We start from the raw sequence: 26,305 nt of genomic DNA on the forward strand, positions 1-26,305 counted from the left end.
AACGCACCTATTAGCGTTATTTTTGGAACAACGGCCATATGAAGGGGAAACTGGCAAAAATAATTACTTCTAATTGGAGCCACCCAGACCTACCTACATCTATTCATATGTTAATTAGTTAAACAACATAAAAAGTGTTTTCATTTGATATTAGGAAATCTTAAACAAAATACAGTGATATCAAAATAAAATGTGTAAAAGGAACTAAAACTGTCTAAAAGGAGTGCTTCATTATTTGTACTATAAAATAAACAGAATGTACATTATAGGCCCCTTTGGTGCAGGATGTCCTTAGTGGCATTTTTTACTTAAATTACTCAAGTAGTTTTGATGCCAATTCTCTTTAAGTTTTCACTTGCGTAAAAGGTTTGAGATGATACTTCTACTTCAACAGAAGTATTTTTAAACCATAGCATCTGTACAGCTATTTGAGTGACACCTGTGAATACTTCTGACACCTCTGGTGGAGGTAGGCCATTTAAATAAAGTGCTGCTAAGAGCCTGATTTTTTTTAGTCTGACTAAATCAGAAGAGCAGAGTGGGTGCTTTAAATGGGGAATGCCGAAAATATTATTTCTCTGTCAACCTTATTTACGCAAAAGAAACATGCACTATCATCAATTTGTATCAAAGGGACTTGACAGGAAAGGGTATTGCTGCAAGATCGGACTGAAATCATGTTGTCCAACTGTCAACAGCTCCTAAATGAGCAGTTCAGTTTCTGTAAGGGCTGATTCAAAGTGCATAAGAAAGCCCAGAAAGCACCTGCCTAATGCAGAGAATTCAACTACAGGATTAGGATTTTGTCATTGAAAAACTTGTTCAGGGGCAGCAGTAGTGTGCAGGACTGTTTTTGCACATTCAGTAAGATGAAGACCTTTGGACGCTGGGCTCGGGGTCAGGGAGGGTAACTTTCCCGATCAGCGACGTGCTGACGCTAAGCAGAATATACAAAGACGGAACACAGAAGTCCAAAGGTGATTTTGGTATTTAGCTGCTGGAGGCCAACGCCATCATGAGCCGTGCGCTGATAGGGGCACCCTGAGAACGTTTACTGTAAAGCTCTGCTCCACAACAGCAACATTCATGTCGTAGGTCGTCTTTTCTATCAACAGATCATGTATTTCATCATATTTAAAATTAGATACACATTTTTTTATAGTCATGTTACTGAAGATGACAGCAAAAGGAAGAACTCTCTGATGTGCTGCGTGGTACGGGAGATCAAAGCAGATTCCTGCCAGACGTTCTTGACTGCTAGTCATTCAGCAACCCATCTACAATGACCTCCCCCCCCTACACACACACACAGTAAAGCTGCTCACATGTTTGAACCACCTACATGCAGAACTGGGACAACAATGACATTCTTCACTTTAGCACTTCACAGTAGTGTTCAAAATAACAACCATCCAACTTGACAACCATTTTGACTTCCTGTTCATAAGGTTACCATACTGTAAAGTCTTTGGGTCATGGATCTGACTGCGTGCAGCTGAATCATTGGTTGAAAGAGGTATGTTCAAAATACCAGCAGTGCAGCATTGAATTATTGAAGTCATGCTGACTTATGATAAATAAGAAACCCCTTTCTTTTGGATGTTGGACTGAGACGACCCCTGACCAGCGGTAAGCGGGCAGCAGGTTGGTCCTAGACCAATGTGGTTAGGGTAATTAATGGAGTGGCTGACCCCATCATGGACCTTCAAACCAACGGACCACTCTCTGTGGAGGAAGATCAATACTACAATTTACCTGCAAGAAATGCAGACTGGAGTCAGCCCACTAAGACCGGAGTTAGTTATAAGAAATTATTGGGTTTAAAGCTAAAAAGTAAAATTTTAGGTTTATACAGCAAATTTGAGAGTGTAGGGAAATAAAGAAGCTTTGACAGCATTTTTTTTTTTTTGCCCCCTTTCTGTAACTGTTTTGCAACACAGCCCAATATCCACTGCTCTGTTTGCATTTGCATGCATGGATTGAAAACCTTAAAAAGGACTTCTCACTTTTGACCACATAAGTGTTCTTTACATTGGCCAACCCACTTTTTAATTACTCATATATAAAAATATAACAGCTCTGTAAGTGGCCCATTTTTCCAGGTCTTATTTTGGATTCTTCATACCACTCCAGCTCCACGGGCCAATCAGGTTAAACCTTCAGGTCCGTTGACAGATGCTGAGGCTTGCTTTAATCTACCCTGGTTTCTGCCTCTCTCAGAAGGAAGACCATTTCACTCCAGGCTTCTCATGACTCTCATCCTGTCCATCTAGGGGTGTGGAGGGAGCTGGTCTTGCAAGCCTCGGATTGTGCTGACAGCAGCTGCCAATTCAGGACAGTCTGGAATGTATAAAATGTTCATGCTGGTGGAAAGTCCTGAGGCCAGCTCCAGAAGAGAGAAAAAAAAAGTAGCTATGCAGAAATTGCAATAAGGTAGAATTTTAGCTTGAAAAGACATGTATTAAAAATTTTGCAATAAAAAAAAACTGCCAATTGAGAGATGTAAATAATAAAAGCTTACGTTTATTCTAAGCCAAACTTCAGAGTAAAAAACAGACAAGTTGAAATTTCCATCTCTTTATTTCAGTTTGTGCAAGTTGTACAAAGGATGGCGCTCCGTGTTGACGGAAAGGTACAGCACTTGACACAATTCTGGCTAGGTCTTTAAACTTTGCAACGCTAAAGTGTAACATTCAATAACCACATTGTTCAGGTTAAATGGAATATATGGCTTCTGAATTACCTACACAGTGAAGAGGACAGAGACGACCATTCAACAATCAGACAAGTGTTTTCGCGTCACAATAAGCAGAGGAATAAAGATTCAGTAGTACTCATTTAAAAACACGTGCACGTTATCGAAGTTGCATTGTACAGATGCAACACTTAAAATATTTTGCACTTGGTCCAAGATAATTTTTATTCTGGGGGTGATTAGTCCAGCAACAAAAAGGGACCAAATTTTATATAAAAGAAATTAAAACACTAATAAAATTAGTTTCTTCAAAAAAATAAAAACACACCCTTGCAGAGATTGAATGTTTGCAAATTGTGAAATAAATTAAAACCATCAGAATTAAATGATTATTTTATTGAGGATGTAAAAAAAAAAGAAAACAAAAAACACAAAAGCAGTTTAAGGCCAAGTAAAAACTCTGCAAACAAGGTTTGAGGGGTGGCAACAGATCACATGAATCCCAGTGAACCTGGATGTTTTCCAACAGAAATGACAAGAGTCTGGATCAAAAGAGAATCACTGCGCTGCTTCGTGAATGAGCGACGTTAGAGGAAAAATTAGAGAACAGAAGACCGTACGGTAACAATTGTGAAGCCTGTGCAGAAAGCGGCAGCATAAAACCGAATCTCACAAAAACGATGCATTCTTACGTCATTTTACGACACGCGCTTGGCTAGAACAGCATTTAAACTCATGCAAGACTCGCCACATGGCCTCAAGCAGAAAGTGTCGTTTCACACCATGTTCCTGGCTGCACAATGTGAACAAGTTAAGCATTAAAGAAAAACAAAAAAAACTGGGAAATTATTCTCTAAAACACCCAAGCACAAAAAAGGTACTTCAAATTGGAGGATTGCACAATATAATGTGCCACAACAGTTGAATCCTGGAGTGCCAACTTGACATCCATCTGGGGAAAAAGACAAAAGTGATTAAATGTTTGAAGCATTAAAATCAAAATTTCGGTGTTGCAGAAGTATTCGACACATGACCAATTTTCATGTTACAACTACAAACTTCTGTTTAGTTTATTGGGATTTGATATGACAGATCAACACAAAGCAACAATTATAAAGCAGAAGATAACAAAAAAAGGGGTGTTTTTAGTCTTTACTCTGATACCCCTGAATATAATTATGTGCAACCTAACAGCACATTAGACTGATAAACCATGATAAGCACATGGTCATGCTGTGAGAGTGCTTTGCATCAGCAGGGATGAATTAGAGGAGATGGGAAGAAACAGAAGAAAACCGTTAAGAAGCTGCAAAAGACTTAAAAACTGGGAGAGTTCATCTAGCATTAAAAACAACATAACATACAGACAATGCGAACGCTTTCAAGCAAATATTATGGTTTTAGAATGACAAAGTCCTCGCAAGAGCCAGTGAGTTTCTACATTTAAAAAAAAATAAACAGGATAACTACTTCTGCTTCAGTCATGTACTACTTTGTGTTATACCATCACAAAAAAAAACCAAATACATTAAAGTTTGTTGTTGGAACAAGTACAAATTGTTTAAAAAAAAAAAAAAGAAAGAAAAGGCAGATTTAGGGATGAGCAAAACAAGTGTTATATGAAGCTTCATTCCTCGTGGTCCTTTCCACATACCTCCTTCAGCTTTTAGTTGGAATTCCTTTGCCTCACATTCTTGTCCTTGTGGTTCGAAGTAGAATTGCTCTTCCTAAAAAAGACGAAAAAAAATAAATAAACACGAGTTCCCCTCCAGCAAAAAATACAACTGAACAAAATTCAGCGAGTTGTGATCATACTTACAGAGGAGCGGCTCCTGAGTCATCGTCTGTACAAGTCAAGGATGAGCAAGGAGAAGAAAAAACAAAAACCGTAAATAGCAGATCACAGTCATCTAGTGAGAAACATGCCTACACTGTTTTAGCCAACAATGCTAGCAAATGCATGTTAATTCTAACCTAAAAACACGACTGCAATTACACATGAACAGACATGCCCGGCTGGAGCATTTGACAATGATGCCCCTAAATTCATACAGTGAGGATTTATTAACCAGTTCAGCCGGCATCATTTCTGTACCAAGACGGTTCTGCTGCGTCGGCCGATCTCCGCTGACATTTCACCCATCAGCGGGCACTTTTTTTCTTTTTTAATGCACTTAATGTCTCAACGCCACTCTAAGCATCAAAGAGGCTCATGCAGAACAAGCAAGAGATAAAAAACACACGGCAACAGTTGTATTCTTCCACTGATAGAGCCAACACACATCCTGGCAATGTATAGTGGAGGTTTCACATCTAAGCAACAGCATGTATTCACAAGGTAAAACAAAGAGTACGGCTCCTGGGTGGCCGAGCGATGAATGAGACGAATGGCATAGACTGGTCCTTATCCTCGCAGTCGTCATGCATTAAATACAAGATGCAGAAAACATGCAAACAAGTCGATGGCTCCCTTAATTCTGACCAACACAGCATATATATGTATATCAAACCATTGCATTACTTCACGCGTCTCATCCGACTCTTTCATTGGCTCAATAAACAGACTTTTTAGGCACCAAGAAGTGAAGGTGATTATTTGAAGCTTGCTCTGGATAACATTCAGCGCCAGTGAAAGAGTGACCAAATCTTCGAGCACATTCCTCTTAGAAGTGGCTACTATGAAAGCAGTTCATTCAGACTCCCGTAGCGTTTATTTTATTACTCCTCCCCCCACGCCGTCACCTCAGCTCAACCACTTCAGTCTGACATGCAGTTTTTGTTCACTTACCAAAATGCAAAATCAGCAGCGAACAGAGAAGTCAAATGTAAAAAAAAAAATAAAAATAAAAAAAAGGTTCTATAACAGATTGTTTACAAAGCAGCAGAAGCCAAATCATGAGCTACATTACAATAAAAATTCAAATAATGACAAAACCCAACAAATGACCCCAGGTTAAAATTGAAGGCATCCCAACGTTTTTCCCCCTTTATCTTGTTCATAATGCGACGCTGAATAAAGCGCAGATCTGCAGAGGTGGAGCAAGCGCGCAGAGTCACAAAGGATAACCGACGGCTGTTTCAGAAGCTTTGCAAAGGTTAGAAACCAAAGTCCTACGACAGTAAGACGACCTGCCTGCAGGGGGCTGGATGCTCCAGCAGAGGCTTTTATTATTGATAGGCTTGTTCAAAAAAAAAAAAAAAAAAAAAAAAAAAGTTAAAATGCTGGTAAATGTACACCTTTTTACCTTCTTTGGAACCACAAAAAAAAAAAGTTAAACAGCAAACTATGGAATTTATTGCCTTTTAAAAACCTTTTGCCTCAAGTTAAACCTGAGCATTTATCATCTCCACTTAAGGAAAAGCAACGCAGCTTAACCAGAGTGCTGAGACTATGTCGAGCAATAATGACTAACATTTCCTGCTTAAGAGTGTCTCAATAAACTACATTCAGTAACTGTTATGCAAGTGGTGGACACGCTTCTGGACGGAGAAATTTAACACCTAAAAAACTTAAACTAAAAGGACTGTTTGTCTAGAGTACAATTTATTTATTTTTTTTTTTTTTTTTTACAAAAAACACTGAAACCAGTCTTACCTGGACTAGATTACTTACTGTGAACAGAGATAGTTTGCAAATAAAACACTGACAAAACACAGAACTCTGCTTTTTGCTGGGGAGGTTGTGTTTCACACATTTCAACCTAAAGGAGGACATTTTTTTGTGGGAGCTTGTAGAGAAAGTGGAGTACATACCATCGTTGACCTCATCAGGCTTTCTCCTCTTCTCATAGATGAAGATGATGGTCACAAGGATGATGACCTCAGCCACGATGCCGAGGAAGGGCCAGAGAGCGGCCAGGCGGCTGCGGACACGCAGGTGGATCTCGTCTCTGTTTTGGCCGACTTCACTCATACCAGCGCAGATGTAGTCTCCGCTGTCCTTCTCGATGTCCAGCTCCTCGATAATCAGGATGGTCTTGTTAGGGGTGCTCTTGATCTCATACCTCTCACCAGTGCCGTTGAAGATGGCCTGTTGACCATATTTTGGCAGCAAGTTGATTTAAGCAGACATTCATCCAATTCATACTTAAAGTAATTTTTTTTTAACCCCATGTTTAAAAACACTGCTCTCCCACCTTTTCACCGTCCCCTTCTTTCTTGAACCACATCCAGTCAGTGGGGAGGGGGTACCCATGAGCCACACAGGTGAGCAAACCTTTGTCCATCTCATTGCCGTGCTCGGAGTGTTTATAGGCAGCAACGTGAGGAGCCACTGAAAAAAAATATTTATTTTTTTAAGTATAACAATGCCACACATTCCATATAATATATACATACAAAAATAACCTTTACATCTGTACCTCAAGAATTTTTGTAGCATTTATTAAAAACATACCTTTAACCTCAATGCTCTTCTTCACTTGTGGGTCCGTCTCAAACACGCACTCGTATTTTCCGGACTCTTTGTAGGTGATCTTATCCAAACTAAGGGACCAAACACAATCCACCACCGATTGTTAAACAAGCTCTGCTCCTCTCAGGCTCCAGGCATGAAACCTGCTACTGACTAAAGCTGAGGCTACTTTCCTGACACTGATTAGTTCTCCCACTCAGCCAAGTAGAAAAAAAACAAAGAGCACAGTTTACGCATAATGGCTGAGTGTGAAACTAAAGCCGCTTGTCTGCTTGAATATTTCAAATTTCCCGTTAATCACAGTCCCGCTTTGTTTGGCGCTACCGTCCTCCCCGGCCTCTCTAAAATGGAGAAACGAGGTCAGGCCAGGAGAGAGGACTGCTAGGGGCTCTGATCCCTGCTGCCATGACTGCACGGTCCACCTCCCCACTAATCAGGAGCAGCGAATGGCCGAGCGAAAGCCGCAACTCTGCTGCTAATGGGGGACGCCGCCAAAGGAGGGAGGTGGAAGCGTGATGGCAGGCGAAGAAAGAAAAACACTAGACAGTAAAACCCGTTTACTGTAGCTTTATCAATCAATACTCAACAATAACAGTGGGATGTATCTGCTAATGTAAGTTTGGGGTGTTGGAGGGGGGTTAAGAAATCTGCTTCTTACCGGTATACGGCGTTGTAAACGAGCTCAGTGGACTTTGAGTCCTCGATGACGTTGCCATTGTGCGTCCAGAAGTGACCCTTGCTAGAAAGGCTGGAGTCCGTCAAGTTGCAGGTGAGAACGGCAGATGATTGGTTGTTCACCTCAACGGGTTCCACCTGGATTTGTGGGGCTGAAAGGTAAACGAGTAGGAAAAAAAAACAAAAAAAAACAAATTGAGCTCCCTGCACAAACATAAAGCCCATCCGTTGGAAATTAATGCGTCAATGACCAAAAATGTTTTGTTTGAAAGAGGATTTCATTTTGAGCCAAACCAACCAGGCACTGATGACTGAAAATGGATCACAACGTGCGTAATCTTTGGCAAGCGATCAGATTGTCACTTTAGCATGTTTTAAGATTAAAGACATTTTTATGTGCCTGTTGGTTAGACAGGGTTCCAATAGTTGCCAACCTTGCAACAAGCCGCTATGACGGTTCTAAATGGTGGAAAGATTTCCCCAGAGCGGGGACATCGATCACCACGGATGGGAACAGCTACAGGTAAAATAAAGAGAAGGTCATGGACACGGTAGAAACTACAAAAAGGTCATGGGGGGGAAAAAAAATAAAATAAAGATAATTTTGGTAAATGCATGCAGAAGAAGCAACGTCTAGGAGAATAGCTAATGCACCTGAAATATTTCAGCACAAAATTACTGGGACAGTCTTTTTGTTTCAATTCCCTCAATTAATAATGGCTGAGAGTTTGATTTATTGCTAGTTGCCATCTTCTGTGCTTATAGAATAGTAGGCTATAAGCAACAAGAACATCTATAAGCATTAAGAGGCATTTACAATGTTAGTATCTTTTAGGTGCAAGCAGCACTAATGTAGTAATCTGACACCCCTTTTTTAAAATCGACGATATAGGATTTTTTTCATCCGTGTACCCTTGCGGGATCACGGGGGCTGGTGCCTAATAATTCAACAGTCCTAATCAGCCTATTGGCAAATTCCAAACTATGTGACCACTATTATAAGAAAGAAAGCCCAGACTATAATTGCACTTAACCAAGTCTTGAAATGAGAGAGCGAGGGAGGTATCAGATTAAATGCATAGTTTGCAATCAGGTGATACAGGATTAAGAGGAGCAGCCAGGCTATGGTCTGGAACCAGGTTCATACTCTACTACAGGACAACTTTGGAGATTCTGGGGAGAGAAAGGGAGAGCGTCTACTAAACGGAGCAGGATGGAGAGGGGACAGGGCAGGAAGTGGGAGTCCAGGATTTCACTAATGAGGAGCTAACAGTCAGCTACTTTGACCAGAGTCTCCTCATTATCCGTTTTTTTTCCTCTCTTCTCCATCCACTCACTTTCAATCACAATAATGTTTGCCTGCGACCGGATCCACTTGATTTTGGGCGTCTTCTTCAGATCATTGCGGTGTGGGTCGTTGGAAGCGCGGCACTCGTACGTGCCCGTGTCGTCGAGGCGCAGGCCGAGGAGGTGAATGGTGCTGGCGGCGTGCGCTATGTACGTGGCGTTTATGTGGACGCGCTCGTTGCGTGCCCCGTCAAACAGCTGGGTGAACGTCTCATTGGACTCCTCGCCCTCTACAAACCACCACTGCACCTCGGGGATGGGGTTCCCTATCACCTCGCAGTGCAGCTCGACACTGTCGTTGATGAGCTTCATCTGGGACAGGGGGGATTTTATAAACCCCGCTGAGCGCGATTAACGGCCAGCCCAGCCAACGATTTAGAAATGGAACGGTGTGTTAGAAGCAAAGAAGATGAAGGCACAATTTATGATGAAAATGTAATAAATGGATGAGGAGGGGGGAAGCATACAGAAAAAACAAAAAGACAAGAAAAGTTAATAAAAACCAAAGAAATTAAAATATGACAGCAAGCACATGTAGATCAGAGCATCCATCACAGCCAATTATATCATTCTCAGAAAGTTTTTGATTGTACTTAGTACCCTGATCGATTAAAACAAGAAATGCAACATAAAGAAGGCAGCTGTGGATGACCAGAGCTCATTTGGCAGCGAACATTTTGACTAAAAGCCTTGTGTTGCAGTTGGAATATTACAACTGAACTACAGCGCTTTTATGCTCATTTTAGTCTTTAAAGTTTATTCAACTATCCAGAAAACCAATGAATCGGGTTCAATTTAATCCACATTGTTAATGAAAAGCCATTTTAGCTGATTTGTGTTACATGGTGACTCTAGCTCTGCCAAATAAAATAAGCAGCGGTACATTGATATTTTTTACTGAAACATGCTGGTGAAATAAATTTAATAGCTGTTAACCAAAGAAGCTTGGTCATCCAAACACACAGCAGAACAAAAGCATTTGCATTACATGATGTGTAACAAAAAGGAAACAAAATAGAAAAAGCAGATGAAAAAGGTGGAAAATGCAGATGAACTCATGAAAATGGAAGAAAAGGAAAAAAAAATTGAAAATGAATGAACATTAAAAGCAAACAGCCTCTGTCGGTGGCTGCGATGGGGGGTGGGGGGTCGTTCATCAACGGTGGCCGTCAATCTAGGCTAACGGCTGGTATTTTTAGCCAATCGTGGCATTGATTTGATGGGCGGCTTTGCACACCATTACAGGACAAGGGAACGGCAGAGCTCACAAAACTGCATTTAGGGCGCAAGTCAGCTTTTAAAGAAATGGGCATAGATAAAGGTCAGTGTCGTTTATTCGTTGCACTTTAATCTCTCGTGATGAAGTCAGAAAGCCTTTTGGCCGTTGTGTGAAGACTGGTGGATCAGGTTTAGTTGCTAGTCCAGTGATTATGCCAAGTAGACAAGAAAGCATGGCAGGCATAGCTGCAAACTAATGAAGGCCTGTAAAAGAGAGCTTTAGGAAACCTGCCCTTCCCCGCGCGTAGCTGCCCTCCGTGTCCCCTTAGAGTGGAGCCGTTCTGCTACTCAACAGGCGAGAGAGCAACAAGCGCCACAAGCAAATCGTGCCGTCCGTTAATGCGTTGTGTTTGTGTGTACACACACGTTTGACAGAAACGGGTCTCCAACGCCTCCTACAAATAACTCATCAGCAGGTCAAAAGGAGAGATCCGCGGTTGTCAACAGAAGCTTGACGCGCCGCACATGGCGTGCAACTTTCCACCATTACCAAAGGTCACCTTCAGAGCTCATGAACGGCTGTTAAAAATTAAAAACAGGAGAGGGGGGGGGGGGTCAAATCAAAGATCAAAGTTGGACCACATGTAATTTTCTATTTTAACCCATCTGTTCTGTAACACTAGAATAGGGATTTTGTGCAGGGGGTCCTTTCAAAAGATCAAATTTCCAAAATGAGCATTTGACATTTGAATGAGGCCAGCGACAACAGCGTACCTGGGAAGGCTGCGGTACAAAGGAAAATACTTTTAAAAACACGAAGACCTCTAACCTTAAATAAATAAATAAATAAATAAATAAATAAATGAGGGGGGGAGATGTGTCAGCCACATTTCTGGCAAGCAGAACATGTCATGGACACCAAAATTTTTTTATTTTTTTTAAGCAACAGAGGTTGGAAGAATTGGGTCAACAACATAGTTTGCACTTATGAACAGGGCTTACTTTGAGCTTAAGCTAATCAGTGTTGACCACCCATTCAACATAAACCAACCCCCCCAATCAAGAAGATCTTAGCATAATAGAGTTCGTTTAAGAAATGGTACAGTTTTACATCTATAAGAAGGAGGAAAAAAATAATATCAGGTACTTTGATCAGCGTTGCCGTTCCAAAGTTTGACAGAGACAAAAACAAATGTGACCCAGTTCTAACATGGAGGTGCCAATCAGGGTGCCGTTTGATCCAGCCGTCATCCTGTAGTTAAAGACAGACGTGTGAAGTCCAACTGATAACATAAATGTGAATGAATAACGTTCAGTCCACGTCGGACTGCGTCCTGCTATCATGGCAGTGAAACTAATTTGGAGTCTCACCGTAAAGATTACTCCACCAGATCCCCCCCACCCACCACCACCACACACACACACTGTCTCTAATCTAATCTATTTGATTTAAAACGAGAGTTAATCTTGTTAGTAACGCATGTAATGATTTGAATCGTTACGCAATCGGAGGTTAATTTTACCACGGCTCCGATAGAGCGCGTTACCCATTTTACGGACGCCCGTTTATTTGCCGTTGAAACTCGTGTTAACGGCCTAAATTCGAAGATAATCCAACGTTTGTTAAATAAAACACATGGGGGGGGGGGGGGTTCGGAGCATTACATCCCCGTCATGAAAGGGGTTCACACCATGAGTCACAGAATGCTCTTTAGCTCTGTACCGAAAATTAGCTAAACGTTTTGACGGTTCATCTCAATGACATACACCCGGTTCGAACCGCAGCGAAGATTTTAAAAGTTATATATTTTATAAATTTTTTTAAACAGCCCTTGTACGTTTTTTCAGCGTCGAAAACCGTTTGAGGATAGCGACCAAAACAAAATGTTCGCAGTCGGGGTAAAGTCTACATACCGAACCAACATGGCCGACACGCGATTCTTACCTGTGGACGCGTCGGCCCGCCAACAGCTCAAAAGCAGGGCAGCTAGAGCCCACAGTGACTTCATGGCTGGTAGTGAATGACTCTTTTCCACAGGAACAAACCGAAAGCGAGCTTTCCCTGTCTAGAAAAACTCCACTTTTCACCCGCCGGCCTCCTTCTTCCAGGAGCTGCGGTATCTTCTATGCCGACGCTGAGCCGATGTGCTTGCCTGGTTGTCCTCTACGCACACGCCCTTATCTGCACGTACACATGACGCTCAGCAAATGGGCGTGGCCACGCTAGCACGTTGAATTATTTTTAACCATTTACTGACCGTTTTGAAGGCCTGACACCATTTTAAAAGACAGTTTTAATCACAGACATATATACGTAGACGCGTCATAGGGCGCAGGTTCGCACGTCAACGTCACCGCCATATTGTATGTGGCAGAAAAAAGTTGAGTTCTGTTATTGTGCACGTGGATCAGAGAAGATGCCTCATTCTTGTGCTGCAATAAATACACACACACACACACACACACACACACACACACACACACACACACACACACATATATATATATATATATATATATATTTGTGTGTGTATGTGTTATGAATATAAGGATCAATTTGTAAAATCTAAACATTGTGGTCTTCATTATTTCATAAAACCGTGTCACATGTGAACCTTTAGGAACAGACTGTTGGGTGAGTATTAAAGAGGTAAAATTAATAATATGAGGAAAAAAAGTCCTAGGTCAATAAAGTAAAAATAAACAAACAAACACAAAAGTGATAATGTTATGATAAAAACATATTATGAGAATTAAGGGGGAACATTTCCAGAATAATCACAGTTTGCAGAATTATTTCACTCCTGGAGTAATAGGACCAGGTTAGATTATTTTAAATATTTTTATTCTTTAGGAGAATAAATTCAGGAGAATGAAGCTAACGGGATACGAAAATAAACTTCTAATATTACAAAAAAATACTACGAATACAAAGTATATTCAGAGATCAAAGTCCCTCTGATACTGTTTAAGTGACTGAGTAACTGCAGATTTGCCACATTTAAGATGGCGGACGCTCTGACGCATCGCAGCATAGGCAGAACCCGCCCAATGACGCGTCTACTCTTATATTATGTCTATGGTTTTAATCATAAAACTATTTGCTAGGTGCGTACCTTGTGTTTTCTTTCTATGTACAACTGTACGACTGAGTCAGTTAAGAGATTTCTTGATTAATGATGGCTTTAAGCAACAACAATGCACTAAATTGCAAGTCTTTTGGCACGCAACGCAATAGACTTTCCTTCAGAGAACTTTAAAAAAGGAAACAGCCATATTGTACATCAGCTATGAACAATACAGTGCAGATAGATTTGATCATTCATGTTTGAACTACAGGATTGTCTCCACATTCTCCTATAATCCTCAATCATTTCATTATTACTTTTATATGTTTTTAATTCCAAAGACATTTGTGCTATCTGGCTGTATGAATAGTGGCTGACAAATTGATATCAAGAGCTCTAAGTCCTCTCCTAACTCTTCTTATCATCAGCTAATGTCACACATTTTCCTTAAGCAGATTTAGCTCTGGAGACTGAAATAGCCATGGCAAAAGGTTTTGTACCCGGTAAATGATTCCTGTGTTTATTAGGAAATGCGTGTGATCTAGTTCAAGGACCCATTGTCAGATTTTGTTTGGCAGAAGCCACAGGATTTGTAGTTCAAACACCCAAGAATTTCATCACCATTTGCATGCTAACAAATTTCTCAGGACTTTTTAAAGAGAAATTGTCCTGTTATTACCGCTAATACTCGACAGTTGGCATGACGTTTATCCTTTAATCAACCACAATAGTTAACGTGTTGTGAAGGCTCCACTCCCAAAATGCTATTCATTGATGTAGTTCTGTACTCGCAAGCTTTTGTGATCCTCCCAGCAATCTGAAGCATTGTAAATAAATCGGGCATTAATTACAAGAATGTCTCCAATCTTACCTCAAGGTTAAAAGAAATGTTGAAAAATCCTTCAGATGGATTTATTTTGGACTTGTTATAAACTGTCATCAGTAATTTTGTTAAACATTTATTTCAACATTTTGTTTGGATTTTTCTAAAATCTTCAGCACAACATTGTAATAAAATAAATCTGAACACTTTTTTTTATTTTAATCTAAAAGCAAACCCTTAAAATCTAATACAACTCCAGGAAGGGGAAAAAAATAAATAAATCAATGACACATATGAGCCGATTAGTTAGAAATATATTCTTTTCTGCAATATTTTATTTAAGACTGCTGTTAGATACCGTCCGCATTGAATTTCCATCTTTCTGCAGAAACCCAAAACGCTGCCTGACTTGGCTCACAAGCTTCTCCAAATGTTCTAAAACAATACAGCTGTTATTGGAGACAAAGAGTCAGAGTTTCCTCACTGAACCTGTAGTAATCACATTTTAAATTCGCCTGCCGGGCTGCAAACTCCGGCATAAACACTTAATATCAACAATAAAGCGAGGAAAGGAGCAGAAAATGAATTCATTTTCACTTTGTAAAAATCAATCCCAAACCTATAAATTCCTTTGTGTGTAGCCACAAGTGTTTCGTCGCCACAACAATCCCTTTCAATTAATGCCTTAGAACCTAGCATCCCAGGGGACAATAGGGGTACAAAGTAGAGGAAACTCACGCATAACTAAACAATAAAAGGAAGCATAACGTAGTTGGCTTATTGATATTCATCAGGCAAATGCAAAGGGACTTCACACAGAGTTTGTTTACTTTTTTGTATACCATCGGATCAGTCATGACTTTGAAAGTACAAAATTATTTCAAAGTCTTATTATGCATTGAAAAGAGGTTCAAAGCATCCGCTAATGGCGGCCATTGTCCCTAAGTTGTTTTTACAGTGCAAAGCACCAAGAAAGGAACACATAAATTAGACTGGAAACCAAATACCTTCACATCTAATACATATATTAGTATATATATGTATTGTATTTTTTTTTTAACATCATCTATGTATCCGTTTTCAAATGCCATTAATCCTCCACCCTACACAGCTTAGAAAAATTCTCAAAACATAAAAAGGTTTCTACTCACAATGCCACAAACTCAGTCTAACCAAATTCAACCGAACAGCAGCTAAAACATGGTGAGATTTAAATGAAAAGCAGTTATTTCTTTGTATGTAAAGTTCAGATACATTGCATCAGTCTGACAATTCTCAATCCCCTTTATTTGGTGGAAGTATTTAAAAATAATTTTCCCCTATATGTATTAAGTGCATTGGTAATAGACAAAATAATTACTGCATGTTGATGCACCTTTTTTGAGATTGAAAATAAAAACCAGACACAACTTAGGGGCCTGTGCTTGCAGTTCATTTTTTTTGCAGGATTTAAAACTAGAACCCACAGCACACAATGTCCTGTTTTATATGCTATGGGGGTTAAGGGAAAAAACTAAATTTGTCAAAATTGGAATCTACTGATGAACCTGAAAATAAAATTGTAACTGTATTGGCCCGGAAAACCAAAACAGCTTTTTGTGACATGCAACAAGAACCCTCTCAACCTGAGTGTCCAGTCGTCCCCCACTCCGCTCGAATATAGAAACAGAGTCAGGACAAATGGCTGATGTGGAAAACAAAACGTTAAAAAGCTGCTTCACCGGAAAATAATCTCCTGCCTGCACTTTTACACAACAAGCAGTTTTAAAAAGCTACATTTTTGTCACCAAAAACTATAGCAACTTGGACAGAAGGTCTTAATTAAAAAAAATACTTCAGTTAGTGTGGAGTGGGCCTTAGTAATGATACGTTTTATTCAACAATCACTGCAATTCATCAAATAAAATCATTTGTTTAAAACACACAACTATACAAACTGTGGTCAATTTCAATTGGAAAGATATGGAAGTGTAATATTCTTTCAAACCATGAATACATCTTAAAGCACACTGAAGCCACGCACTCAAAGATTTGAATGCTACTTATCAAAGAAAAGCATCAGGCATATCTTTTGCCTAGGGCAAAAGTGGGTCATACTAAATCAACCAAGACTAGAGGTTTGCAGAAACACTGGCAATTGTCTCGGTGCTCCTAGTCCACCTTTGGATTCTCTCCCTTCAGAGGCGCTTTAAGCACCGCGAGTCTCTTGAAGTCTCCATGCTTTTCCACATCCTCCCAGTCAGAAGCTGCGCTGCAGGCTTTCTGCCCTTCCATTGTTCACATTCCTGATGAAGGTGGGGGGGGAGGGGGGAGGAGGAGAGGGGGACACGGCAGGCAGAAATACATAAACACGTGTATCACTTACCCCTGAAACAGTCCTGAGTGATCCTAGTGATATGCACTCAGGCCTCTGCCCTACTGCAGGGAGGGACTGGAGGGCACTGCTCTGAAGCAGAAACCAGCTCATGAAGTGATCGGCACAAATGCCCTTATGAGTTATCAGTGGAGTTCTCATTGCTGGTGGAACCTGAGGACTGAGGGGTAGAAGAGGAGGAGGATGACGATGACGATGAAGAAGAAGAAGGTGTAAAGTCCATCCCTGATAGGTCTGGAGGGTTTGTAGCTGTGTTTTGTCCGCTCAAGCTCTTCCGGCATACTGGACAAGTGTCATGCTGCAGAGAGTAACCACAAGGGTGTTAAGAGATGTTTATCCTTCATGACCCCGTTTCAAACAGCAACTGGTGAATATTTACAGTAAGCAAAAAGGGAAAAGGGGTTGGGATGATGTGTAATACCTGTTCCAGCCAGGGGATTATGCAATCGTTGTGAAACATGTGATTGCATGGAAGCTGCCTCACGTTCTCCCCAACACTGTAATCTTCTTTACACACAGGACATTCCAGTCTTGAAGCTGAAAAGAAGTGTTAAAAAGTCAGGTACACATAGGACGTGAAAATGATCCTTCAAATGAAGTCGGGGAATAGCAAGACAGCGTTATGCACTACTATCATTAGGATGCTCTAAACAGAGCATCCTAATTATTTATCCCTAATAAAAAAATCAGTCATAAGCAACAAATTACAATCTTAAACATTTTTAAGTTTTGTTTCTGTTCACAGGTTTGCTAAAGAAGGCGCATTGATAACTCAACTCAAAACCTTACGATGTGTTTCAAGGTAAATGTGTGGAAAAAAAACTTAAAGGAAAGTTGCTGTCCCACTTTTTTCAAGCCAGCACAATGGTCTGAACGTCACAAAATGTAATCACTAGTGTTTCAAAGGCATAAACCCCAGCAAGCAAGCTTCTGGATAGATACCCTCAGTCTTATAGGCACGTATACCTACTACTGTTACCGCGACATGAAATCTTTGTGAACTGAATTTACTGAATTTGAAAGTAAAAATAAAAGCTGATTTCAGTAATTATTCTGAATAAACAACCATGGCAATCCTAACTGACCAAAAACAGAACATATTTAGTCTGAAGTGAGAAAATAAAATACAGTAAGGCATCTTTATATAGTGCAGGTAATTACATGCTTTCAACCATAAATAGAGCTGCTTTCACTTGAATTATGCAATCTAGCAAAAAGGAGAAATAAGAAAGTTTGTTGCTTATAATCCTACATACTTACCAACATGTTCAGCAGTGATTTGTACTGTAGGAAGACTTTTTATTTTGTCTCTGTCGGCAGGCGGTGGCCCTGTAATCTCAAACTGGTTTAATAACTAAATGGGAAAGAAAGAAATTTGAGATTATTTGATTTGTACTAAAAACCTGATAAATCCCAGCTTATATTTTATTTGTTATTATTTATTTCTATCATACCTGTGTTATAATAGTATCTAGACCGTTAACACCCCAGGCATAGTCCATTGGATTGGAGTGGAGGACCCCCCTTTAAAATGAGAGATATTAGGATAAGAAAACTGCAGCCAGTTTATCTTCTAGCTTGTTACAAATCAGTACCACAGACTCACCAGGCTCCAACACCAACGTTTGGCATTGCAGTGGGTGCTATTATTCCATTCACAAGTTGTTGGATGATTCTATGAAAAAAGGATGAAAAAAAAAAAAGGCAAGATAACAGAGTATGAGTTAAAACAGAGTAGCAAAGAAAGGCAAAACCAGGGCCAACACAAGGTCCAAATGTCTCACCCTTCTAAAGTAGGGACACCGTCAGGCCTTCCCGTTTGCCGTCTTGAACCATGATGACTTCTTGGTTGCCTGGCACTGTATCGCTGCCGAGATGACGAGTCCCTGTCTGACGTTTCCCTTTCTGAAGGGTTTTCCGCGTCCCGATTGTCCTCCGCCCCAAGTCCGGGCTCGGGGTCAAAGCTGTCATCGAAGACGCTGAAGGAAAACTGACCAAAGCCTGAAGGGAATGTAAATAGCTGCTGGCCCGCATTCTGACAAAAAGGTAAAAACAGCACAGTAGAAGAAATTAACAATGGGAAAAAAAATACATTTTCACAGACCAAATTACAAAGCTCATCTATAATTTTTGTCAGCGAGCCTAATTTTGAATGTTATTAATATAAACTTCATAACAGAAAAAAAAAAAAAAATCTACACAGCAAGATGAAAAAGCAGAAGTGAATGCTATGACAGCTTCCACCGTGTCAAACACGGGTTCAGCAAAAAATGGCCGTTTAAGCAGTTTTAAGAAACGCTGACTCTGTTACGCAACGGTGTGCATAACAGAGTCACAGAGCTCACAAAACACAGAAAGCTCCTTGGTAAAGACAAGAGTCTGAGTAAAGATCAGGTTAAAAACCTCAAATGGTTGTTGGTTTTGGGGCCCGCTGGAGATGGAGGACACGGAGCCATTGTCAGCACTAGACAGGGAAGCAGATTGGTGACAAGGTTACATGGGAACGTGGTGAGAGAAAAACTGTTTCCTCTTTTCATCCTGTTACCTGATAGGGCTGGACGATATGGGGGAAAAAAGCATATTGATAAAATAGAAATCACATTGATCGATATCGATAATTCAAAACATATATTTTAAGTGCAGCCCTGACCATTTTGTGCTGTTGCTTAGCAACCTATTTTTTAATACAGAACACACAAACACTGAATTCAAACTCAACCCTTATTCAACCAACTTTTTACCAAAACTGCAACTATTTAAAAAAATGAAAAAGAACATGTGTTCTCTGAACTCTTTGAAGGGGGCGGAGCGTTCCTGGGTCTGCGTTTCTGATTGGTTGGGAGGATGTAATGACTGTAATATTAACCTACATGATTGGCTAGAATGCAAAAGGAAGGAAAACTGTTCAATCAAACTTTCTATTGACCCCTTTTTTTTCTATCATCGATATACATCTATCATTCTATATATTGTTATTTAATTATCGTCCAGCCCTATACCATGATTCTACAAAAAGTCTAATATTAAAACAAGATATACATCCTAGATGGCGTTTAATGCCCACAGTCAATTTTCTATCCTTTGGAAGAGACCTATGAACAAAAATGAGGGACTCTGTTATGCACAAAGATAAAACCTGTAATCGAAAGAACAACAAGCTAGCAGAGAGTTAAGAATGTCATGGAACCTGATTGAAGTGTTTAAAAGCTATGTCCTGAAAATCGGATTTAAAATCAATTACATGATGAGTTTTAGAGGTGGCCTCGAATTCTAACGTCGGTGATTTTAGGCTTTCAAGGAGATGAATGATGGTCAAGGAAAATTAAGGACAAAAATTACTTGACAAATATGAAATACAAAATGGTCTGATCACATTTAGCTCTTCAAATAAGTCAGGATATTTTCAACATTTTGAGCAACATTGTGCTCGTTAACCACTTTATACGCACCTTCTCTCTTCCAGCAGCTCCTCAATGAATCCAGACTCGCACTGTGGACACATATATTCCTGGAAACGAGAGATCATAAAACAGAGTTAAACAACAGCTTTCGTATTGTGTAAACTCATTTTACGGTCAGCTTTAATCATGTTTAGCGGGTTACGGTGCAGTTTTACGCTGGGAAAACCTTCATTTTAGTTTTCACACAGTGGGGTCTTTGTGATCTGCCTCCAAAGTTACACGGTTCTCCTAAATTAGCAATGGACATCAAAAAAAAAAAAAAAAAAGAAGAAGAATAAAAAACCACAAAGAAAATTTCACCAGCCTGGAGTCTGAAGCAGTGTTATTCACTAATTGGGATGCAGTTTCAGTTCAAGTGTTATTTCGTTTCTTACTAGCATCTATTACCGTAGTAATTTTAGCCGAAACCCTAACCTTCACTAGAGCAGAAATATTTAAAGCAACCCTAAACTGATGCACGTTACACACAGTCCTGATTACTCGAGTCCTGCACAACTAGGAGCTGAACGTTAGAGACTACAACGACCTACTTGAAATCATAAAGGATTCCTTCACCATTTAACGCTTTCAAATTACAGCGTAGGAGCACAGCACCCTCACCAATCCACTTCTTATGTCACCAAGACCTTAAATATTCTTTAAAGGCTGTTTAAAAACCACAAATTACCATTCAAAGGGTCATTAGAGCTGCTGAATGATGGACGTCTTCCCGATGGACTGAATTACTTTACTTACAATTTAAAGTTTTTAAACTGTTAGAATTTTATCCTGGAAATTAGGATTAAAATTTCCCTTTGTGTCTCAATAAAAAGGCTAAAACTGCAAATTAATACTTTAATGAAGTACACAGTAGGAGATCCAGTTCTGCCGCAGCGAAGCGGCTGTGATCGACGTTAGATCGGGGGGGCCCCAACTACCTGAATGAAATAAAAAGGCACGTAATCAGGCCTCTGCAGAGCTGAATCACTCAATGCTGATGAGGGAATTCAGACATTTGATTCAGGTGTTGGGAGAAGGGATGCATTTAAAGGTTGCAGGATACATGATTCTGAACTTGTCCTGTTTGCCAGCTTTCCTCCTGCTGTCGAGCCCATTCACACCCGCCTCTTACTTGCGTTCTGAGCGGTTCGGTCAAGTTTGGACAGCACTAAATACAGAAATAAATACGTTTGAATGCGTTAACAATGTTCTCTTACACCACTAGAGGGCGCAGGGGACACTTCTAACTGCATTGGCATGCAGTCTGAATGCACTCGGCTCTCAAGGACCACCAGCTGAGCTGCGGTGGAGTCACCTCTCACTCCACCTTAACCCCAACCCCTGAAAAAAACCAAATCAGCACTGCTCTCATCTTAGCTACAACATTTACTAAACAGCAATTGTTTCAGAGACTTTTTTCCCCCCATTTCTCAGTAAAAACAAATAAAAATCAGACATTTTGCCCTCATCTGGGATTTTATTAATCACTGGCTATCGAACAATGTAGCTGCGAGCTGTGAACCCCTCTCTCTTCTAGGAAATGTATTTTTTATTGTTTTAGAGGTGAATGAACCAACTAGGGTCACTGTATGATAAAACTACTCAGAAGAGATACTGTACGTTTACAACCCAAAAAAAAAAAAAAAAAAAACTAACAAAAAGGAATTAGGATGAATCTGAACCGAGCTGATGTCAAAACAACATTGCAGATGAATTTATCTACATGCGTGTAAAAGCAGGCAACTGATCTAATCAGTCAGGACTGCTGGATCTAAACGGTCATCGTTGGGCTCCTCTACTTGCATTCAGATTAGCCAGGTCACATGTAAACACAAGGTATGAAGGGGGCACAGCGCGGCACCCCTTCCCTTTCAGACCTCGCTTTAGAGTAACAGAGCTGCATCCAGTTCTTGTGCTAAATATGCGTGTGAATGTAGCACTCAGTGCACATTGAAGACCGTCTCGCTTGGACCACCCCAGGAAGGGTTCTCATGGACGTGTAATCTGTTCAGAGAGACAATGAGGGATCAATCACTACTAGTCGTGTTTCCATCAACGTTTTTTAATGCAAATTTTGAAGTATCACATTAGAAGGGGTGGACGGAAATGTCAAAATTCAAATGAACTCTAAATATCACATACAAGTTTCTACGCTAGTTTGTGGTGGCATTTGACTTTTTTTAAAAAGAAGATGGAAACAGACACAAAGCAATGGAGTTAAAAATGCGATTAAACTCATTGTTAGAACTCTGCTAAATGTAAAACTGTCTCTTTACAAGCTGGGACTTTAATTTTGATGTGTAGATATGTTGCTGTATGATGAAAGGATTTTTATGTAATATTTAAATGACAGCTTTTAAGTATTTATAGCAACACAATTAATTGCTCTTATGAAGAGGATGTAGCCAACACATCATGGAAATGTAACTCACATACCCCTCTGCCATCAGAACTGAAGCGATTCAATGTATTCGTAACACAAACATCAGCAGACTTGTGGGTCTATTGTGCTGCTGTCAGCCCACTTGCTGATATGATGATGTGTTTATTCTAATGTAAAGTGGGCAGCTGTGATCTGATCACACAAGACAGATTTTAATGCCAAGTGTGAACCGTTGCTGTTAGGCTCGGCTGTTTTCCATCTGAATCAGCCAGGATGCACTGTACGTTAACGGCAGGCCTGAATAGGACCTAGACTTTCAACACCTCCCGCTTCTCATTACCGGCTAGAATCCCACACCCGGAGTTATCTTACAGGGCTGGCAAGCAGCTTTGCAGGACCTACTGAAGGGGATTTTAACTGTAAGAGACAGTTAAGCCAAATATATCTCCAAAAAGAACATTTTATACAGTAAAACCAGTACTCTAGGTCAAACACACCCCGTTTATACTCAAGAAAAAGCGTCACATGTGTAAATAAATGCAGGAATACACGTGTATTCTTTATGTGTATAAAGAGGGACAACCATAATCAAGATCCTACAAGGAAATAGCAGCAAGGAGACAAGACAGCACAACTGGATCAACGACCATTTTATGATCATGACAGAGAAAACCCAGTAACATCGAAGCTCAAACTGCTCTCAGCTCTCAAATGCATTGCCTTTCAATTTTAAAAGATGAAACAAAAAAGCTTAAAGCAACTCAATTATCAATGCTAACGTACAACACAAAATAATCAGACGGTTAAAATCATTGCAATAGGCAGACGCCAGCAGCTAGGCTGCCGTTTCTTCTTCAGTCGCTGCGTTGTCAATGTTCCCTCGGTGTTCATGTAATAACTACCATACTCTTCGTTATCTTGCTTTCAGGTGCCTAACTACTAACAATTAACCGTTTCAAAATGTGAACACGTGCCTAATTATTCGGCAAAAGCTCCAGATTACATAAAAAAAATTGGAATGTAAGCAGCATTCAGACAACAAAACGCTGCAATCTTTGGGCAAGAGAGAGTATGGCTGGATGCGCGTGTCACTGCAGTCAAAGCCTCACCAATACCGCTCTTGTAAAAATGGTAAATGGACTGAATTTATGTGGCACTTTTCCAGTCATACAAACCGTTTCAAAGTGCTGCACAATAAACCCACGTTTACCCAATTAAACAGGCTAATTCAGGACACCAGATACATAAAGTATTGCCGTTTTACCACTAACAGCGCACATTAGAACGTATTTGATTAGATTTCAAACAGGATATTTATTTCTGCTCTTATGAAACGAACAGTGGAAATATTGGGAAAGTAACAATCTCAACACTAAATGTTTTTGGCGCTGTGCGAACATCTTAATGTTAGGTTTGTCATGACATTGTCATTATCATTCTCATGATAAATCAAGTCTCATGACCATAAAGAAAAAAAAATCCCAATACCAACACACTGTACAAACATTTCCTATCCTAGCCCTAATCACACAAAATCAAAAAAAAAAAAAAAAAAAAAAAAAAAAAAAAAGAATTATGAGAGACTGATGGCTGGACATTTCATGGAGATATCTGAACACAATTTAGAAACTGAGCTCCTCTTTAGTGATATTTAGGCAATATGGCTCCAAAGATTTCAATCTAAATCGAGGGACATATATTGGACAGGCTTTCAGGATGCCCCAACCGGCTTCCATGATTTATACACCATTTGTTTCAATATATCACACTTAGAAAAAATGTGCTAAGACACCCACTCCGACTCTACGTCTAAGTATTTATATCTCTTCAAAAAGAGGCATTTTATTATTCTGGTACGGTTAAGGCAAGACAAGATTATTTGTATAACTCCTTTTAAATAGGATAATACAAGGTGGTGGACAACAAAACAGAGGAGAGGTTAGGTATCCAGCTAGATTCAGGTTTACTTTGAAAGTGGCTGAGAGTCGCAAAAAGCAAAGTGTCATACACGTGTCGAAAGGAAAGGAATAAGACCAGATTGTGTTTGGGAGATTCTTTCATGCAATGGTGGAAGAGCAGGTAGGATGGTCTTCCGCATGAGCGGTTCTTGAAAAAGCGACTTGGGTGTTTCTTGCCTACATTTCCTGGGAAAGAAAATTACCCACTATACATTTAAACATTGAAATGCAACTACTTGATTACAAGGAACTCAAGGTTTCAGCATTTCTTCTGCAAGTTTGTTCCAGATAAGCGGAGCATAGGAACTAAATACTGCTTCTCCGTGTTTGGTTCTGGGTATGCAGAGTAGGCTGGAGGCAGACCTGAGTGGTCTGGAGGGTTGATACACTGATAACAAGTCTGTGATGTATTTAGGTGCTAAGCCATTCAGGGATTTATAGACTAACAGAAGGATTTTAAAGTATATTTTCTGAGATACACAGAGACAGTGTAAGGACTTTAGAACTGGGGGTGTTTACCGACAAAAGACCTCTTATGTGAACGTTTTGTTTGTCCTATTGAAATAGCTGATGCGCAGAAGCTGGCAGAAAGTCATGGACGGCGGATGTTTTTAAAAGAGCCTGGTTTTACAGATGCTTCTAGCCAACACCACTCTGCTGTTTGACTTAACGGCCGGACAAAATATATTCATGCACCTCATTCACTCTTATGATGACGTTAACACAAAAAAAATCATGTCAAATCAATATGCTATGTGGCTAATTGTGAAAAGATCAAACACGGTTTAGTCCAAGATTCCAGGCAGTTTCTTCCTTTCTGGACGATAATCATAACACCAGCAATCAAAGCAGCTAGCAGTTAGCCTCACACAGCCACAGTCAAGATACAAACGGGTTTATTTTAAATTTGGTCGCAAGTTGTGTAACACCAGTGGCATATCAGTGAGTACAGTAACTACGCAGTTTGCGTTTTGATGCTGACAGAGCCTGACGACGATAACCGGTCAGATAGGTGGCGAATGATAAGCGGAGCCTCTCAGGAGGCTGCTAGCACCGTTAGCATGCTAACCACTGTCCCGTTACCGAAGCATATGAGAGCAAAAAAACAACCACGCGGTGTTTTCCTTCACGTGGGTTTCGTCTTCCGTGTTTTTAAACTTAAATACTTACGGGGAGCCGAGGACTAATCTCCAGAGAGCATCTGTGACAGAAGAACCGACTGGGACATGGAGGAGCTTCAGCCATCTTTAGCTATAGAGAGAACGAGAAGGACTACTACGGGGTGACGTAAGGGACAATGTTGTTAACCCCAGAGAAAAAGGACGACCTTGTTAAAAATGTTTGTATGTAGTGATATTAGACTGTTTAAACATGTTTACATATAGTCAGTGGTTGATTTTAGGGTTTGTGTATTTTTTTTAAATAAAAGGCAACTATAATACATTTATTTTAAAAAGTATATTTAATGCAAACCACAAAGCAGAATTTCCACGTCTAGAAATTCACCTTTTCCGCCCATTTTCCTCTTAAACTAGCTACAACCACTGAGCTATATAATACACAACTCAGTGACAATTGATCGACATTGTCTTTTTAAAGAATTATTTTCTGCACAGATTTTCAACAAAACTGAGGCCTGACTTTGATCGTGTTTATTCTAAGACATGAGAATGCTTTGATCTAAACTATTCCGTAGTAGAACTAAGATTTAGTTCATGTTTTTTTCAGCTATGATATAGACTCTACGAAAACACCAAATATAATAATGTGATGCAACACAATTTCTTTCTTACTCAGAATTCCTCTAGCCTCGTGAGACCATCCTGATCTCGCGAGGTTTCAAGGTTTCACTCGCAGATCAGTCTGGATACCCTCCGTTGAAGAAAATTTGGAGCCGTTCACCAAACGAA

General features: G+C 40.1%; 2 protein-coding genes across 4 annotated transcripts; both read right to left on the reverse strand.

Moving 5' to 3' along the window:
- Positions 1–2,561: 2,561 nt before the first annotated feature.
- bsg (basigin) lies at positions 2,562–12,532 on the reverse strand. Of its 3 annotated transcripts, none has more exons than XM_036141363.1 (9): positions 12,295–12,532; positions 9,122–9,472; positions 7,768–7,936; positions 7,092–7,180; positions 6,832–6,968; positions 6,449–6,725; positions 4,515–4,527; positions 4,350–4,422; positions 2,562–3,647 (listed from the first exon to the last, which is right to left on the reverse strand). In XM_036141363.1, the coding sequence occupies exons 1-8, from the start codon at positions 12,356–12,358 to the stop codon at positions 4,362–4,364; spliced, it is 1,161 nt and encodes a 386-aa protein (XP_035997256.1). In that variant the 5' UTR covers positions 12,359–12,532; the 3' UTR covers positions 2,562–3,647; positions 4,350–4,361. The 3 variants fall into 3 exon arrangements, with proteins under 3 accessions (XP_035997256.1, XP_035997255.1, XP_021176718.2); XM_036141362.1 differs by having other exon boundaries at positions 4,515–4,539; positions 12,295–12,531; XM_021321043.2 differs by lacking the exon at positions 9,122–9,472 and having other exon boundaries at positions 4,515–4,539; positions 12,295–12,527.
- Positions 12,533–14,539: 2,007 nt separating this feature from the next.
- Positions 14,540–25,669, reverse strand: LOC105932451 (E3 ubiquitin-protein ligase RNF126). Its single transcript, XM_012871629.3, has 9 exons — positions 25,566–25,669; positions 20,064–20,122; positions 19,018–19,078; positions 18,399–18,649; positions 18,221–18,289; positions 18,069–18,138; positions 17,875–17,968; positions 17,036–17,151; positions 14,540–16,912 (listed from the first exon to the last, which is right to left on the reverse strand). The coding sequence occupies exons 1-9, from the start codon at positions 25,638–25,640 to the stop codon at positions 16,730–16,732; spliced, it is 978 nt and encodes a 325-aa protein (XP_012727083.2). The 5' UTR covers positions 25,641–25,669; the 3' UTR covers positions 14,540–16,729.
- Positions 25,670–26,305: the final 636 nt, after the last annotated feature.

The sequence above is a fragment of the Fundulus heteroclitus genome, chromosome 9 (assembly GCF_011125445.2).
Source record: "Fundulus heteroclitus isolate FHET01 chromosome 9, MU-UCD_Fhet_4.1, whole genome shotgun sequence".
Lineage (NCBI taxonomy): Eukaryota > Metazoa > Chordata > Actinopteri > Cyprinodontiformes > Fundulidae > Fundulus > Fundulus heteroclitus.

Coding starts and splice junctions, on each gene's coding strand:
- bsg (XM_036141362.1), bottom strand. CDS start 12,358: ATGAAGTCACTGTGGGCTCTAGCTGCCCTGCTTTTGAGCTGTTGGCGG. Junction 6,969..7,091: donor GAAGAGCATTGAGGTTAAAG/GTATGTTTTTAA, acceptor ATTTTTTTTCAG/TGGCTCCTCACGTTGCTGCC. Junction 4,540..6,448: donor GCCTGATGAGGTCAACGATG/GTATGTACTCCA, acceptor TGACTTGTACAG/ACGATGACTCAGGAGCCGCT.
- LOC105932451 (XM_012871629.3), bottom strand. CDS start 25,640: ATGGCTGAAGCTCCTCCATGTCCCAGTCGGTTCTTCTGTCACAGATGC. Junction 18,290..18,398: donor GGTGTCCCTACTTTAGAAGG/GTGAGACATTTG, acceptor CTTTTTTCATAG/AATCATCCAACAACTTGTGA. Junction 17,152..17,874: donor AATCACTGCTGAACATGTTG/GTAAGTATGTAG, acceptor ACTTCTTTTCAG/CTTCAAGACTGGAATGTCCT.